The sequence below is a fragment of the Neltuma alba genome, unplaced genomic scaffold (genome assembly GCF_004799145.2).
Source record: "Neltuma alba isolate B1F8T4 unplaced genomic scaffold, ASM479914v2 tig00002875_pilon, whole genome shotgun sequence".
Taxonomy (NCBI): domain Eukaryota; kingdom Viridiplantae; phylum Streptophyta; class Magnoliopsida; order Fabales; family Fabaceae; genus Neltuma; species Neltuma alba.
In genome coordinates this window covers 6,820-26,139 of record NW_021633052.1, presented here as the reverse complement: position 1 = coordinate 26,139, position 19,320 = coordinate 6,820, and the positions used below count along the sequence as shown (strand labels likewise).

Sequence of the window (19,320 nt, the reverse complement as noted above, 5' to 3'; positions counted from 1 at the left end):
ATGAACTCCATTTTACATCCAATGAAAAATGCAAAAAATTGGCACAAATTAATATATATAATTTCTTCGTCTCTTTCAAATTTTATATTAAATTTTTATTATTTATTAATAATCTTAAATAATACGTAATTTATTTATTTCATTTTATTATGTTTGGTTTAAAAAAATTATCCGCTTTTTTTTACCTTTAAAAATAATTTTTTACCAAATCATTTGGTTTTTAAAATATAATCACATGATGATAAATTTTTATCAAATAATTTGATTTTAAATTATTTAATGATATAAATGTTGATATGATTTTTTTATTATGATATTTAATTTGATTTATAACATGATATATTTTGATATAAGAATAAGGATATTTTAGTTATTCATATATTTACTCATTTTCTTTTTTTTCTATTTCTCTCCTCCATCCAAACACAAGGAAAGATAATATTTTCTCTCCAATTTTCTCTTCTATTTGTTTTTTCTCCTTTTAACTTTTCTTCTCATCCAAATGGAACACTAGTCTTTTGAACTTATACCATACTCTATCTTTTTTTTTTTTTCTCTTAATTTATTTGTCTATTCAATCCTCAAACCTCTGCACGGTTAGTTTTGCCAAGTGCTAACAAAAAAAATTCCATCATATATTAAATTTAATTTTTTAAAATAATGATGATGGACGCAAAAAATGTTTTTTTTAAACTAGCAATACAAAAGTAAAGATAAATTATCTAATATAAGATTTAAATAACTGATTAAATTAAGAAAATTGATTGGGTTAGTTATGTATAAAAACATGCGTTTTTTTAATAATACCTTATTTAATCATGTACATTAGAACTACTTCTTTTAATGAAAACCTTTTTAATATATGTAATTGAAAAAATTTTATAAATAGAGTAAAACACACTAAACATCCTCTTACTTTATTTAAATTATATAAATCTCTCATCTATTTTAAAAATATATATGAACCTCCCTTAAAATTAAAATGTATGTCATGCAAATCTCCCTTATATAATTGAGAGTTAATTTTTATTTACTCAAACTATTAGTTTACTACTCCCTTCTTTCGTTTTTATAAGCAACAACTATCATTTCCTTTTTGTTGTAAATATAAGCAATATTTACAAGTTATTTTAAATTTTTGTAGCAAATTTTCTATTTTACCCACATTAATTACTTATTTTAATACTTAATATATTTATTATCTCATTTTTTAAATCATCATCTTTATTCATCACATATTCTCTCTTTTTCGTAGCTCTCTTTATTATAATAATTTTGTTATTCTCTTTCTTATACCCTCTCTTCTATAAATAAAGGTATTTTAGGAAAAAAAAAACTTTCAATTTCTATATATTTATTGTTTTTAACAAATTTTAACTAACTTTTTTAATCTATGTAATGAAATTTAAGGTTGCTTAAAAAACCAAACGGAAAGGACTATTAAGTTGCATAATTGCAAGCAAATGAGATAAAGCTAGCTCAATTATCTAATATAGGACATTGATATTCTCAACAGAGGGGACGCCTGGGGAAAGGAAAAGATTTTTTCCCCTCACAAAGGAAACGGTGGAACGAGAATTTAGTAGAAATGTCAAAATGAAAAGAGTCCTTCCACGTTTGAGCTGTTAACTTGGTATGCTTAAATTTATCATTTACTCAAAATAACCTGTTCATCATAATTATTTTAAACTTAGCTTATTATGTAACTCTGTGAGTTAACGAGTCAATCCATTTAATCTGTATGATAATTAAGTAATTTGAGTAGATTAAAGAAGTTTAATAAGTTAGTTATTTGTAATAATTATGTGTTATTTTCTCTGAAATGCCCTTGCTAATTATATATATTAGTTAGAACTATCATTTGATAAAACTTTTAACATGCGTAACCACTATAATGACTACTACCTCGATTCCTTAATATAAGAGCTCGATAACTAATTTGAGGAGATTAAAAAAATTAATTAAGTTAGTTATTTGTAACAAATATGTGTTGACTTCCTTAAAGTTTTTTTATTCAATTATGTACATTGAAACTACACTTAGGTGAAAATATTTTATTGCAATCAATATGGATATTTTTTAAAACATATTATAAATTTGAGAAACAAAGTGGATTGAGGATTTTATATTTAGAACCCAATGAAAGGCAAAATGAATTGAGATATTTTATTTAAAACTAAATTAAATATCAAGTTAACTTTTATATTATGTAATATTCAAACCTGACGATTGCTTGGCGAACAATTAATTGGAAAAATAAATGTTCAGGGGCTTGTTGATGAACATAAATAAATCGATTATGGGCTTGTGAGTATTAATTGTTGTGAATTGTTTGTAAGAAAAAATTCAGTTGATTGTTCTGAATCCTCAAGCATGCTGAAAAATTACCTCCTTGCTAACATTTCTTCTTTTAACCAAAATACCCCTCTTTAATATAAGATTTATTACTTTCTAATTAAGAGATTATGTAAATTATTTAAATTTATGATTTAAAATTTTTGAGCAAATCTTTTGTTACAAACATTTATGAACACATTTAATCAAGTGTGGGTATATTCATGATGCAAAACGGGAAGAGGAAAGAGGAAGGAAAGAGATCCGAAAGAGCAAAAAAAGGAGAAATAGAGAATGGAGAAGAGGAAATAAGCTGAGAGAAAATAATAACTGCTATATACTTCAATAGTCAAGTCTGCCGTAGAATGAAAACCCTAGATCTAATTATACTAAAACAATAATAAAAATAAAAATAATCATAATAACTAGTCCTAATAATAAAAAAACTAAAATACTAATAAATATAAGTAAATCCAAATAACTCAAATATCTTAGATTCAATCTAAGTTAAAAGTGATGTGCCAACCTAGGGAGGTATGGACGGGATAAGACATTGACATGATGCTTCAATCTGGAAATCCCTTCCAATAAGTGAGGCACCAGAAAAAGAAACCATGGTATGAGTGAGTAGCTAGATTTCAAAGAGTATCTGGAAAACCTCTCCAATAGAGAAGATATTGTTGAAAAATTTCATTCAGCAATGTGGTAACCTTAGAAGATGCAACTTTCAAATAAAGTGGTATTGTAGAATGATGAAACTGATTCTTGCTGGTCACAATCTTAAAAGAAACCACTTTGTTTGCTAGATGGACAACTGGATCACCCCTCGCAGAATTATTATCGCTAATGATAACGAGATTAGAGACTGCAATTATTTTAGTCACAACTGGGTCCAATGATGCATGTCAAGTAATGGACTCCTCATGAGTTGGAGGAGCCACTTTAATTAGATTCACAATATCTTCTACTGTGTCTAATGAAGGAGCTTTGACCTCTATTGGTTTGATTATTTGGAGAGCCTCTTTCATTTGATTCTATGCTTTATTAAGGAATTTCATAAGCTTATCAATTCCCTCACTGACTCTCTTTTCAAACTTATCAAACGCATAGTCACATGCTTGCTTCCAACAATCAAGTTTTGCTTCAAATTTTTCTATTCGCACCTTGCAATCAAGTTGTCATTGTACAACATGCTCGTAAGTCTCATAAGCATGATCATCATACTTGTATTTTTTATGACTGGTATATCCACACTGACAACAATCTAAATAATGATGTTGATACTCATCATCTCTAAAACCTTGTCGTTGCCAGAATAGAGTGTCATACACATATTGGCCCTCCATGTGCATGCTTCTTTTATAGCTTATATTCACTAATCAACAGCATCATAAGTTTTCTTTTGTTCTGATCTACTATTTTTTTCTTCTATTTTTTTCCTTTTCTTTCTTCCCCTTTTTTGCTAAATTATAAATTGAAAACAAACAAATAACCAAATAATATCCCTAAAACAGTAACAATAATATAAATAGAAGAAAAACAGTAACCTGTAGGCTAAAAATTACTCCAATAGTATGATGATGATTATCTTAGTTGTTAGTAGGTCCAAAATTGAACAATGGCTGAATGGGATCCTAAGTGAAATGTTCAAAACATTAGGTCTAAAAGTACAAATTTAGCAAAATTCTAGGTCAAAAGTGTAATTTTTGCTAAAACCTAATTTGAAGCGCAGTAGTGTGACGGCATGTGGAATTTATTTGAAGACATTAAGGGGGCACGTGGAAGTTATTTTAGCCGTGAAACTTTGAGTTTAGACCATGTTCGTGGGTGCAATTCCAACGGTGTTGGTAATGTCGTGATTCGACATCAGAAAATTCAGGATATGTGGCTGACGGTTTTGTTGAAAAAGTCAAGATTTGCAAAATCTGGTCGACATTGGTGGTAAATCCAAGGAGGAAAAAATCGGACCGGACCAGCTGGTTTAACCGGAAAACCGGTGAACCGGTTTGAGGTTTGGTCTGGTTTAACTTAAAAACCGGCCCTCAATCAACCCGGAATGACTCGGAACGAACTGGAAAAAACCGGTAAAAATCGGGCAAACCGTCGATTTTATTGGGCCGGCCGGTTGTTTTCTTCCCCTTCTTTCTTGCTCTCACCTTTTGCCAGATGCCTCACCATTTGCAGAGACAATGAATACTGCAGAGAGACGTGGTAGAAACAGAGCAGATCACGAAGGTGGAGGAAGATAGAACTTTGTTTGCCCCACTTTGAAGCATACCCATAGAAAACCGGAAGACAAGCAAAAATATAATAGAAAGAGTAGAATGAATGGATGAAGTGTACAGACTACAGAGACAAAATGGGGATAGAGTTTGCTGTTTCTTCATTTGAGAAAGAAAGAAGTGAAGAAGGCAGAAGCAATTTGAGAGGCAAAGGAAAATGAGGATGCGTGCTCAGTGAGGCAATACTCATAGCTGATAGCTTATTCTACTGCTTGTTCACTGTCCAAGGCAAAAAGAAGAAAGAAAGCCTGCTTCGTGATGCGCGATATAGGAAAGAAAATGAAAAAGAGGTGTGCACGTGGGAGAGAGAAGAAAGAGGAAGAGAAAAGAAATGGTAAAAAAATTTAAAAACAAAAAGAAAAAAGAAGATCCCATTCGGTTACGAGAAAGAACAAAGAAAAAAATAAAAAAGAGAAATAAAAATCATTTATATACATAAATATTTTGTAACATGATTACCCATTAAAAATCAAATATTATTTTTTATAATTAGAATATGAATATTTTATCAATTTTAATTAAATTATATTATTTTAATTATCACCGGTTTGATTCCGGTCCGACCCCGATCTGACCCACTAACCTTTAAACCAGTGTCTCAATCGGTTTAGTATCCGGTCCGATTTTTTGTTCCTTGGGTAAATCCGTGGGATCCGAACATGTTTGCGCCGATGAGGAGGATGGTGGTGGAGGTGCAGTGATGGGATGCCGGAAAATGAACAAAGGATTTGACGTGCTGATTCTGAATGGTTTGAAGGGAGGCTACGTTTAGCTGTCAAAAGAAAAGAATTTAGACACATGAAAGAAGATGGGACTAGGTTCTAATGCCAAATTGATGTAAAACGAGAAGAGAAAAGAGGATGGAAAAGAGATAGGAAAGAGTAGAAAAGAAAAAAAAGAGAATAAAGAAGATAAAATAAGTAGGAAAAAATAATGGTTCAAAAAACTGGATTGGACTGGCTGGTTCAGATCAGAAACCGATCGACTGGCCAATGCTCCGGTCCGGCTTGGCTTTTGAATCGGGAAGGCAGGGAACTGGAGTGACTCGGTTTGAATCAGCATAAACCGGTGATAACCGGAGTACCCGCCGGGTGAGGGGGTTACTCGGTTTAATGTGCCTGTTTTTCGATGGTCATGAGTGAAAGAAGGGGAGAGAGTGAGAGAGACAGATAGAAAGTACTGAATAATGTAGAGAGGAGAGTGGGTGGGTTTCTGGTAAGAGAAAAAACTAGAGAAGTGATAGAGGGAAAGAGACTATGAGAGTACCTAAATAATAGAGGAACGTTGCCGGCAAAAGAAGTTTGAGCGAGAAGACGAAAAGCAAAAGGGACGAAGATTAGTTCAAATTAAGAGAGATGAAAGAAAAGGCACGAAAGAAAAAACGAGAAGAAAGAGGAGGAATTTTCTGTTCGAAAATCAACAAGAAAAGATGGCTAAAAACTAACGCATTAATGAGCCTATACTTAGTACTGGGAACTACAGGCCTAGCATAACACTTTTTTTTCCCGGTTTTCTATAGCCTTGCAATCTTTAAACTTACATGTGATTCTTTTTATCTCCCATTTTATATAAATACATATTATAAAATTAAAAAAATAGGAAGAAAGTCTGGTCAAAAGGAAAGTGATGGAGTTTCTATATTGTAACGCATCTCATATGCACACATGTAATACTTTTGCTGTTTTAAAAAAGAAATTTCTTTTTATTAAAATATTTTTATAATTAAATATAAATATTTTTTATCCCCAAATATTTTTGTACTAAATATAATATTTTTAGTTTTCGTAATTAAATAATTCTAAAAATGAAGAATCTATTCTTAATATAGTTATATTTTGTTATTATTATAATTAAATTATTATTGTATTTTCTTATATTTTGTTATTAGGATGATTAATGTTATAATATTTTGTTGTTATGAATTAAATTATTTTATTTTTAATATGATCGGTTTGATTCCGAGTTGACCCCGATCTAACCCATTAACCCTTAAACCAGTGTCTAGACCAATTTAGTGTTCGGTCCGGTTTTTTGTACATTGGAAAAAATGATGATTACATTATCTTTCACTGTTCAAATTTGTCCTCGAATGAAGACCTTAAATCAAATTATACCAAAACAACAATAATAACAATAACAACAACTAATCATAATAATAATAGTACTAAATTACTAATAAATATAAATAAATCCTAAAATAATAATAAATCCAAATAGCTCAAATATCCTAAAAATATGATAAAATCATAAATGTTTCTTTCCATATCCCATCAATTAGTTAACAGAATTAATAAAATTCTTAATCAAGTTATTTACATCTACGTAAATTTAGTTACTTGAACTTCTTGATAAAAAAAACCAAACAATTATTTGAAAAAAGAAAAAATAAAATTAAAAAGAAAACTCATAAATTCTTCAAAATAAGTTTATCTAAAATTAGGAATTCAATATGATGAAAGGTAAATTAGCAAATCAAATTTATTTAGATATTCTCAACGAAATTAATAATTTGAATATAAGTGTATATTTTCAAAATATAATGGAGGTTTATATAATGAAGGCAAAATATAAAAATGTTAGAGTACTTCACTATAAACAAAATAAATTAAAGTGTTATATTTAGAATTAAATTAAACTCCTATCTAGCCACTAGCAATGGTACAAACAAAGTATAACAATTTATCTAGCATCAAATGTAATTTTCGCATGGCATTTTGTCTTTGAGAATTTTAGATGATATATTGACTTTTTTTTTTCCTGTAATAATGTGGATATTAGAATTAAAGAAACAATAAATACATAATACATATCTAGAAATCCTCTAGAATTGCACCATTACCCTATACTCAGCAACTTCCCCACTCCACGTTGCATGACATAAATGGTTTTGCTGTTCCGAGTCAACATCATTCAACAACAGTTCAAGGCCTTTACGTCTACATCGACAAACATAAATCAAACAGATGTTTTGAAAAGTCAAAACGTCACGTATCCTTAAAATCCGTACTAAGAAGACCCATGAAGTTTTTCTCCCATGGCTTCCACTCATTCCTTCCTCCTCTTCTCTATTCTCCTTCATCTTCATTTTCACTCCTCAAGTTCACAAAGTTGGGTCAAAGCTGGTTATTGGTATGCTGGCAGTGAATCCCCCATTCCTGACATAAACTCTGCTTTGTTCACGCACCTTATATGCGCCTTCGCTAGCGTCAATTCCTCAACTTACGAGATTTCCATAGCCAAATCTGACCTGCAATATTTCTCCACCTTCACCAACATCGTCAAGAGTAAAAACCCCTCTATCGTCACTCTTTTCTCTGTATGGAACGGACAGGCAGAAACTGCACAGGGTATTCTGGGCAAGAAGGCGAACGATTCGTTCCTTTCTTCTATGCTCCGAACCGCTTCTTCACGAAAATCTTTCATTCAGTCCTCCATACAAACAGCTAGACGATATGGGTTTCAGGGCATTGACTTGTTCTGGCTTTGGCCTCAAGCAGAATCGGATATGACCAACTTGGGAATTCTGCTTCACGAATGGCGACTTGCTGTGGATTCTGAGAACAGAAGCTCTGGAGAATCGTCGTTGATATTGAGTATGGGTCTTCATTACTTGCCCACTGTTTTTGGGAATCTGAGTTATCCCGTTGATTCTTTGGTCAAGAATCTGAACTGGGGTCATATTCTGGCTTATGATTATCATCTTCCGTCACTGGAAAATTTCACGCATCCTCATGCTGCTCTGTATGATCCTACAAGCCATGTGAATACTGATTTTGGTATAAGGAAATGGCTGAGCAGAGGATTTCCTTCTAATAAGCTGCTTCTGGGATTGCCTTACCATGGCTACGCTTGGGCATTGGATAGTCCCAAGGAAACCGCGATTGGTTCCCCATCATCGGGCGTGGCTGTGACACAAGATGGGTCTATGAGCTACAAGTATATCAAGTGGTATGTTCGGAGTTATCGTGCACCTACGTTGTATAATGCTACCTATGTCGTGAATTATTGCACCATTGGTTCTATTTGGATCAATTTTGATGACGTTGAAGCTATCAAAACTAAGGTTGCTTATGCCAAGGAAAAGAATCTGCTGGGTTACAATGTGTTTCAGGTGATAAATGATGATAATTGGGTGCTTTCCGAGGCAGGTAAAGAATATAGTTTACCCATTGCAAACATGTTTTATCAACTGATAAGTTTTATATAGGAGGGTTATGCTTTCCGTAAGGCCATACTTATGCATAAAAAAGTATATCTACTCAAACATATTAAGAAAATGTGCGGTTTCCATATTACCATTATAGTCTAGGAAGAAAACCCTGTATCTGCAATTGAACTCTGTTCTCTAAATTGCATTTACAATCTTCATTAATCATTAGGATCATTGTGTGAGAGGTGTGTCTTTTCCATTCATTTTTCTCTGGTATTTTTAACTCACAATACGATGGTATCTCCTTTTACATTGTTTCTGATGGCTTCATCCTAAGGTCTAGTTTACTTGAATCCTTGATCCTCTGACACCCCTTTCCTACTATGAACTTGACTTCTTTCTTTCTAGGAAACTTCCATTTGGAAGCAATGTAGTGCCTTCTTGCATGACACTCATGTTTTTTTAACAGTTAGTGTGCCGCCTTTTTTTTTCCCTGTGATCATTTTTTTTTTAAATTTAATTTGATTAAGTATGTCTTGACTCTTTACGTTCTTGACTAGAGGAGCTTCCTTTAACAGTTTCCGAGTGATTAGACGCATTATTCGTTGTACAAAACCACAAGTTCATCTATCTTCTTTCAATTTTTCTTTACTATGGAATGCCACTCCAAAAGCTAATTCAGCATATCACTGCAACCTTTGAAAGCTACATAATTGTTAGAAGTAATAGCTAAAAATCTTGTATAATACTAATGTAAGATACTCATGAAAAGTCAAGAAAACCAGGAAAATAAATTGTATTGATTTTTGTGAGAACTTGAATTAACAGCTCAAGATGAACATTCTTGACAGCTCAAGATGAAGAAACTGATCAGGGAAACAGACGGAGGCTATTACTTATTATTTTACTTCCAGTTGCAATCGTCATAACATTGGCAGTCTTTCTTCTGTGCTGCTTCAGAAGCAAGTCATTCAAATCAAAAGGTAATCAATAATTTAAATTTGAATGTTCTGGTTATTTTTACTAAGTACTGGTATGAAGAGAATTAACGTTCAGACCTTTCCGTCTTCTCCATTTATTACAGTGAAGATGGTGTTTGGCAAAAGTTTGCTGTCTGAACCAGAAGGTCCCATGCCGCATGCTGAGAGCATTGAAGCCAGTGCTCCACATCTTGAAGAATTTAGCTTTGCCGTCATAAGAGCGGCAACAAAAGACTTTTCTGTAGAAAACAAGCTAGGAGCGGGTGGATTTGGCTCTGTTTACAAGGTGATAGATTTGGTCCTTTGAACATGTGTTTCTGTAAGATATTCTTGATAAAGAAGCTATGTTTTCTAATTACAAGTGTAAAAATGGCATACGGTTCTTGTTTATAGTCACGTTTTTTTAATCTCATTTTCTTTCTAAACGCGTGAATGTATAAATGTAAAAGGATGAAATTTGTGGAAGTTCATGTAGATAGAGGAAACTGAGAAGTTAAAAAAAAGAAAAAATAATTGGTTGGCAATGTAAGTACAAGATTTGAAGAGAGACACTTCCTTTTTCTCCGCAAACCAGGGGAAAATTTTTTTCCTGATTAGAAGGAAATAATTTTAGACCCTTTCTATAGAATATCTGAGATTTCAAACAAGCTAAACTTCTCTCTTTGAGAAAATCAAGATATTGGTCAAATTATGTACAGAAGAGCAATAGTATACGTACAATTTCAAATATCAGCTTCAATAATGTTGAGGCATTCTTATCTTAAGAAATCACCTTCATCCTCATTTCTTAGGTAATTTATTTCTCCACAACTGAAAATCCGTAGTTTGTTTTCAGGGAGAACTACCAGGAGGACAAGAAATTGCAGTCAAGAGACTTTCGAAAGCTTCCACCCAAGGACATGAAGAATTTACAAATGAGGTTTCACTTACTGCAAGGCTTCAGCATATCAATCTGGCTAGAGTTTTGGGATTCTGCAATGAGAGAGAAGAAAAAATTCTAATCTATCAGTACATGCCTAACGGAAGCTTGGATTTCTACCTCTACGGTATCAAAAATCTTTGCTTTTTCGGTTGTTTAATATGCATTTCAGAACCAGAGTCTATTGTGTAGTGCATTATCTGTTACGCTCCCTAGGGTTCCACCATCATTATTAGATCCCAAAACTTGTTTAATTTTCTAAAGTTGACATTACAATGAGAGTTTTGACTCAAAAAGTTGTGTTAAATGACTAAGCCAATTTCGGCCCCAAAAAAAAAAAAAGGGACTAAGCCAACAGAAACCCCAAATGTTTGTTCTTTTGGCCCGTTCTGAACTAATATCTTTTTTTGGATTACTTGGATTACTGATCAAAAGCTAATTGAATCATCACTACAACTCCTTGCAGATCCAATAAGAAAGCACCTATTGGATTGGGGGAAGCGTGTTCATATTATTGAAGGAATTATCCAAGGGCTTCTGTATCTCCAAGAATTTTCAAACTTCACAATAATTCATCGAGATTTAAAAGCTAGCAACATCTTGCTTGATGATAAGATGAATCCAAAAATATCAGATTTTGGTATGGCTAAACTTTTTAGAAAAGATGAAGTTGAAGCAAATACTGGGCGAATCGTTGGGACATAGTAAGTAAAGTACCTTATGTTCTAAGATCATCTTGTTTTATAAACAGTTACTTATATACAAAATTCAGTGGTTATGTTCCTCCAGAATATGTCAGAAAAGGCACATACTCAATGAAGTATGATGTTTATAGCTTTGGAGTACTGCTTTTGCAAATCATCAGTGGCAAGAGGAACACTAGCTATTATGGCACTCATGAGAACTTGAGCATTCTTGAATATGTAAGTAGTTTCTCAGGAACTTCCCTTTAGGCCCCTCCCGGGGGGCCCCAAAACAAAAGTCATTGAAGCTTTGCTTTTGAAACACATAAACAGGATCAATAATTTGATGTTGAATCCTAACAGGCTTATAATTTGTGGAAAGAGGGTAAAGGTTTCGAATTTGTTGATCCATCTCTAGAAGATTCATCTTCTTCCTGCAAACTTCTGCAATGTTTGCATGTTGCCCTACTCTGCGTTCAGGAAAATCCAGTAGAAAGGCCATCCATGCTGGAGGTTTCTTCCATGCTTAAGAATGAAACTGAGGCAATTCCTTTGCCTAAAAAGCCAGCTTTCTCAACAAAAAGTAATGAAAAATTAGAAGACAGATCCTCAACATCACAGTCACAGAAAGGAAGTTGTTCCATAAACGATGCTTCAATTTCCCAAATAACGCCCAGGTAAGAGTCAAAACTTAACTGCAGGATCTGAGGATCCATAAATGATGCTTAAATTAGTGATTGGGTTCTTAGGTTCACAGACATTACTTTTTGTAATTAATTTGATGTAGTATTCTTGTAAATATGTGTACATTGCAAGCAAATGAGATAAAGCCAGCTCAATTATCTAATTTAGGGTAATCTTAACAGAGGGAACATCTAGTGAAAGAGAAAGATTTTTTCCCCCTAACAAGGGAAACGTTGGAAAGAGAACTTAGTAGTCAAAATGAAAAGAGTCCTTCCACTTTTAAGCTGTTAATTTGGCATGCTTAAATTTATCATTCACTCACAATAACATTTTCATTATAATTATTTTAAACTTAGCTTATTATGTAACTCTGTGAGTTAACGAGTCAACCCACTTAGTTTACATGTTTGATTCGTGTATACATGGATACATATACATACATAGATGTGTGTGTATATAAAATAATCAATATCAATATATTATTCATATTTAACCATTGCTTGTGAACAATTAATTAAAAAATAAATATAGCTGCACAATGCAGTTGGCAAGCTACCGACTGGTCATGGGCAGGAAACCTCCCGAGCTGATCAGTTTTTAGTTTTTTAAAATGGTTTTATTTTACATGTTTTGACAGTTATATTTAAATTTCAAAAAAAGTATATATCACCTCAATTCGAATTCTTAATATAAGGTTCAGTTAATTAATTTAAAGAGATTAAAGAAGTTAAATAAATTACTTTAAAATATTTATATTTATATATTTTTAAATTAATTTTTCTGACCTATAAATTAATATGTAATCTAACGACATGTATCAACATTTTAAAAAGATCATGTAACATATATTATAATTAAATGATTTATTTAATTATTTTAATTTTTTTAAATTAGTCAACTGTGTCTTATAGAGAGGTAATATACAATTAAGTAGGGTAAGAAATACACTAAAATGGGCAAATCTTACTAGACATGTGGTAACAGAAAGCCGAAGACTGGCAGGAGATGCCAACCATCTCCAAAAAAAAAAACACATATTTGTTTAATTCGAATTTATGTAAGCATTCATTTTTTTAATAATCTCTATAAATAAATCATTATTTTGATTATTATAATTTGGGAAAACATAGTTTTCACAATTATTGTCAACTTGTGTTAATATCCTTATAGGTTTTTCATTCAGGAATTAATTTTGAATTTATAGTGAGCTTTGGCTAAAGTCTTTACTATTAATACATTATTACCATAAAAGCGACGCATTATTGCCACATTGATAGAACAATATTTTAAATTCCTTAATATACATACATATATATATATATATTAATTACTGATTTTAAGCTTATTATTTTAAAATAATAAATAATTAAATAATAATATTAATCATATTCTTTTTATATCTATTCTTTTTTCATTCCCTTGAATCTTGATTTTAAAAGCTATCAATTCTTATCTAATATTATATTTATTAATTCAGATATATATTCTTAATATATTCATTTTAAGTGGTATATACATTATTATCCTACCTCCGGTGCCAAATCTCATATCTAGCATCAATATCCTTTGGTTTTTGATACAACATTTATGTAGCTCATAAATTTTTGAAATATAACTTGACTTTAATTTTATTTAATGTATCCATATCTTCCACACTCATTCATGCTCCAAAAACTCTTCTTCTGATTCTGCAAACTTTCTCCATCCTTTTTTAACGCCCTTCCAAACCCCCACTCCCTCTTTTTATTTTTTTTCCCCTTCCTTTTTTTTTTTTAAAACAAAAATGAAACACATTTATCTCCTGACTTTTTTAGCTCTTTACATATAACATAACTGGTCAAACACATTCATATTCAAGCAGCAGGACGGCGGCATCACAATTCAATGCAGCTCTATGGGGATCCTCACAGAGAGAAAGAGTGTAGATAGGAAAAAAGACACGAGTAAAAAACTTTGGTATCTTTTTTTTTTTTTTATATTCAAAATTTGGCATCTATTACTGAAAAGGGTTCATATGAAAAGATCTGATTGCAAACATTTTACGAGTTACGCCCCCCACTGTTGGAAATTATAAGACATTTTTCTACTCTTTCCATATCTAAAAATATAAGACATTTTTGTAATTTACTTGTGATTAAATTACCCATTAAATAAGGGTAGACATAAAAAGAGTAGGCAAGTTTTAATGATGTTTGACTATTTTCTGGAGGGGTGGAAGTTAGCAAAAAATGTCTTATCATTTCGAATGGAGAGAATATATCTTTCTATCCAAAGCATCATATTGATATTTGACGTGTTTTTAAGCACAGAAATACCTGGACGAGGTAAACCTCTTTCAAATCTTGAACATGTTTGAAATGAGCATCATTATCATGATAACTTGTTCATCGCTATGAATCTACCATAAATGCTCAATCACCAAAAATGAATCAGAGACCCCAGTGGAGTGATTGACACTTAATTCTAAGAGATGATTACAAGTTATGATCATATTTGTGAATTGGTATAGAGATTCCGTTAGAGTAAATTTCATTCAAGAAGAGGAGCCACATTTCAACATAGAAGCAAAGATATTATGAGGTCGACATTTCTCAATATCCTAATTTCAAAAACATCTCAACAACTCTCAATCATGCGAAGCATCACCAAACAATTGAATAAATCCTGTATATCATCCGACCATCATTTGCTTTCGTTACCATTAATTCTCCTAATTTCAAATACAACAAATGAGAAATCATTTTCAACTGTAAATGTCATAAATAATAACTTTAGGAATAAGATAGAAGATGAGAATTCATGCAAATTGCATGATTACTTATATAGTAAAGAGATTACTAAGAGGTTCATATAGATTTATTTTGCTATATTTTAAAAAGAAATTGCTCAAGTTTGATAATTTTAAAAAAAAAGTATGTGGCATATTCTAATACTACCTCCGGTTCTTAATATAAAAATCAATTAGCTATTTTTGAGAGATTGAAGGGGTTAAATAAATTACTCCCTTCGGTTCAAAATATAAGATAAACTTTATCCATTTGCATTTATCAAGAAATTAGTTAAAATCAGTTTAAAATAATAAATATGTAATGCATGTATTTTTTCCCCCCAAATGTGCCTTTATTAATGAAGAAAAAAAGTAAAAGATGTAATAAATGAATCAAAGAGAAAAAATATATATGTTACGAGTAAAATTAAAAAAAAACTCATTAAATACTTAAAAGTGAATGCTATCTTATATAAAACAAAAAAACTAAAACCTTCCAACAAAGTTTATTTTATATTTTGGACCAAAGGGTCTTAGTTATAACATACGTTACATGATGTCTCTAAAATACTTATGTGCATCATTAGATTATATTAGTTTAAATTTATAAGTAAAACAAATTAGTTTGGAACAAAAATAATAAATATAAATACTTTAAATTAATTTTTTTTAGCTTTCTTAATTTTTTCAAATTAGTTAATTAGGTTTTATATTAGAGATAAGAGGCAGTAGTATATTTCTGCATTAATTAACATGCTAATTTAAATTTCATCTCCCAAGTAATCACTTCTAGATCTGTCCATGGCAGGAAGCCTATATGCTCATATTTTGATTAAAAAAAAAAAACACACGACCTCAACTAAAGATCAAGTTATCTATTTCCCACAAAATAAAATAATTTGCAAATTGTAGAGTTGCCATAACCTCCTATGCTTACAAGCAAAGCAAATAGCCGAACAAGTTCTTCGTACCGCCTCATTGAACATTGGAGTTGTTTAACACAAACTGGCACTAACAATATTCTAATATAGCCATGAATGAAAACAGCTTAAACTTTCATAAATAAGCAATTGGCTAACCTGGTCAAGCTACATCGAAGCAGGATAGTGAAATGAAGTTTCTTTATGGTAGTATTTATACCAAGTTGGATTGTTCTTGGAAGTTTGCTTGGCCCATCCCAAGAGCAACCGTGTATAAATTTTATAACTTTTGTTTCATCACCCTTTGAATGAGCAAAGGCCAACCTGAAAGAAAATCAATGTTGATCTAAATAAATTCATAAAGTATATCTGATGCGTTCAGTCCAAAATCAAAGGCGGGAAAAAATAGGTGCAATCATATATGTCAAACATAAATTACTGCCAATAGGAGTTTACTCTGCATCGAAACATGCCTTCTGACAACTAAATAGAATTCGCTATACATTAATCAATTACTACAGCCCGAAAAGGCCTGTTTCGGCCGTTTTATGAATCTTGATTCTTGAACCTATTCCTATCCCTGTTTCCGGCCAAAATTTAATTAAAATATTTCCTTCAAACCGTGCAATTTCTAGCAAAGTGTTAAAATATATACTTACATCTCTTCACCAAAATATATATATATATATATATATATATATACTCTTACATCCATCGCTTAGCCCCTTGGAATTCCGGAAAATCCAACCACATTTGACAATTCATTCAGTTCAGGATTTAGAATTTCGACGGGCAGGCCTGATTAAAAATTCCCCGGGGATATTTGTTCAGATGGATCAAACTAACACCAAAGGGTTACCACGGACGGCCTTGTGAAGATCCTCACACTTGTCTAGCCTTGTATAACCACAATTCATACAAGACAGACTTCAGAAAGAATCTTTTAAGGTAAGACAACCAATTTCTGCATATGATGACAGCTATAACTAAATTCATATTACCTCCGGTCTTTAATATAACAGGATTCTGTTTGACTTTTAGTTTTGTTCTAAATAAATATAAGACTTTAATCCATTTTGTCTCTTCTATTTATTTATTTATTTTCTAAGATAGTTCTCGTAACTTTTTTATTTAGGACGGGGATGGAGGAGGAAGTATATTTTAGTCAGTTATATTCATGGATAAACTCCTCAGACCAAGAAGAAAACACGTCATGTCATGCAACAATTCTTCAGAATTAAAACCTCCTCAGTCTTTATATAGAGACCTCAAGAAGCTAGCCTTGCCCATCATCACAAAAATCTGCAGCCAAACCATGGCGGCAACAAGAAACTTTACAAATTTCCTTCTCATCGCAGTTCTCTTGGCAGTGACCCCCCGAAGCACGACGGCGTTATCTAATTCATGAAAGCTGCTTACTGGTTTGAGCAATCGATCTTCCCTGCTTCAGCCATAAACTCATCGTTGTACACTCACATTTGCTACGCTTTCCTCGTGCCAAACAGCATCACATACAAATTACAAGTTTCAAATTCAACGGCTGAAAGCCTCTCGAGATTCACGAGTAGCCTCGGCACCAAGACCCCTCCCCTAAAAACCCTCCTCTCCATCGGTGGAGCAGGCAGTAACCGCGCCGTGTTTGCTCAAGTCGCCTCTAACCATACTTCGCGAGAAACCTTCATAAATTCCGCCATTGAGGTAGCAAGAAATTTCGGCTTCGATGGGCTTGACCTAGATTGGGAATTCCCGCAAACTTCCACAGAAATGGATCACTTAGGCCTACTTCTCCGAGACTGGCGCAACGCAATTCTCGACGACGCCAAAAGCAGAGGCCAGCCGCCGCTGCTTCTCACCGCCGCCGTGTACTTCGCCGTCGAGTTCTTCCTATCCCCCACGCCCCGCACGTACCCGGTGGCTTCAATCAACGACAATATGGACTGGATCAACGTAATGTCCTACGATTATAACGGGGCGTCGAGTAACAGGACCGGGCCTTTAGCTTCATTTAACCCGAGAAGCAATGTAAACACCGTATACGGGCTTCGGTCGTAGATCCGGGCCGGGCTATCCCCTCACAAGATTACTATGGGCATACCTCTTTATGGGAGAACACGAGAACTCAAGGACCCGAATCTGTATAATTGGAAATACGGGCCAGTCTGGAGGTTACGGGCCAGCCCGTTATAACCTGCAGGTTATGTGGTGCGGGTTGGAGCAACCCGTATTTTGGTAGGCTAGAAAAATCCCAACCTCAACCTGGCATAGTAGGTTGGCAGGCCAGCCTGCCAGCCCGCTATCTTTTTTTTTATTCTTAATTTTCAAATCTTAATTTTATTTATTTTTTAAAATAATAAATGATGATCTAAAAGTTTAAAAGCAATCACAAGTATAAATAATGTTTAACCACATTTAAAATAGTCAATACAAATATAAAATAATACATTATAAATATTTTATATGATTAACATTCAACATCAACTCATCAAGTGATAAATTTTATAATTTTTTTCATACAAACGTCATATTTGATACTAAACACTATCTCTTAATAAATTAGAAGGGCATTTATCTAATTTATTTTAAGTTCATTTACCATGTTTTTTAAAACACTTTTTTTCCATAATAAATATTGTCTTATATTTGATTGTAGTCATTAAAATTTGCTATGATTATAGTATGCCTATTTTTAAAAAATATTTTTTATTTACATATGTGTTATGTAACATAAAAATTGAAATGTAAATAAAAAAAGAAAATTTTCAAATATAATAACATATTATTTATATGAAAAGTTTTTTTTTTAAAAAAGTAGCGGGTTAAGCAGGCCAACCCGCCAACTCGCAGGCTAGCCCACCACAGTCCACGGGTTATGCGATGCGGGCTAGAGCAACCCGCATCTTGGCGGGCTAGCAAAATACCAACCCTAACCCGTTCTTTTTATGGCGGGTTGGTAGGTTGGCCTGCAGGCCCCAACCCATATTCTCGGCTCTACGAATTTGCATGGAATCGGGGCTCAAGCTGTTGGAAAGGGCCCAGGGAATGGTGCAATGGCGTACTTCCAAGTGGAGGAGTTTAATAGGTGAACGGGTGCCAGGGTGGTGCATGACGTGGACATGGTGTCAGTGTATTCTTATTCGGGAACCTCTTGGATTAGTTACGATAATGCACTAACCATGACGTGGACACGGTGTCAGTGTATTCTTTTGGGCCGCTGGTTTTGATGGGGACGGGAAAATCTCCACAATGAAATTTTTTTTGGGGACCTTTTTATAATTGTTAATCCCGATAGCTTTGAGTTGGGCAAAGCTCAATCTCTGAACACTCAGTGCATCCTGGTTGACTCGGTTGAATTTTAATCGCTGGAGTTTAAAAAGAGAGAGAGAGAGAGAGAGAGAGTAGGATTTAGTTAATGAATTGAGAAAAATAACTCATACTCTCCTTCATATAGAGCTGGTGGAGTCCAGCTTAATCATATCAAATATCATGTAATTTTTTTTGGCCAGACAAATATCATATAATTAGGAAAGAAGAGAGAAAGGGGGTCTACTGATTAAATTGTCACAAGTAAAAGAATATATATATATATATATATATATAGATT

At 32.8% G+C, this 19,320-nt stretch overlaps 3 protein-coding genes across 7 annotated transcripts; 2 read left to right on the top strand and 1 right to left on the bottom strand.

The window, feature by feature from the left end:
* Positions 1-7,650: 7,650 nt before the first annotated feature.
* On the top strand, positions 7,651-11,981 carry LOC114739685 (putative cysteine-rich receptor-like protein kinase 20; the record flags this gene model as incomplete). Its single annotated transcript, XM_028927762.1, has 7 exons — positions 7,651-8,764; positions 9,618-9,749; positions 9,851-10,032; positions 10,582-10,792; positions 11,132-11,369; positions 11,438-11,588; positions 11,712-11,981. Coding segments are annotated over exons 1-7 (2,298 nt in total), but the record flags the coding sequence as incomplete, so codon positions are not given.
* Position 11,982: 1 nt separating this feature from the next.
* Positions 11,983-17,079, bottom strand: LOC114739682 (uncharacterized). 5 transcript variants are annotated; one of them, XR_003739623.1, is made up of 3 exons: positions 16,964-17,079; positions 15,879-16,043; positions 11,983-12,052 (listed from the first exon to the last, which is right to left on the bottom strand). XR_003739623.1 is itself a non-coding variant. In XM_028927760.1 (3 exons), the coding sequence occupies exons 1-3, from the start codon at positions 17,070-17,072 to the stop codon at positions 12,040-12,042; spliced, it is 264 nt and encodes an 87-aa protein (XP_028783593.1). In that variant the 5' UTR covers positions 17,073-17,079; the 3' UTR covers positions 11,983-12,039. The 5 variants fall into 5 exon arrangements, 2 of the variants coding, with proteins under 2 accessions (XP_028783593.1, XP_028783592.1); XM_028927760.1 differs by having other exon boundaries at positions 16,987-17,079; XM_028927759.1 differs by lacking the exon at positions 11,983-12,052 and adding an exon at positions 14,206-14,422 and having other exon boundaries at positions 16,987-17,079.
* Positions 17,080-17,123: 44 nt separating this feature from the next.
* LOC114739684 (nod factor hydrolase protein 1-like) lies at positions 17,124-17,771 on the top strand. Its single transcript, XM_028927761.1, has one exon. The coding sequence runs from the start codon at positions 17,124-17,126 to the stop codon at positions 17,769-17,771; it is 648 nt and encodes a 215-aa protein (XP_028783594.1).
* Positions 17,772-19,320: the final 1,549 nt, after the last annotated feature.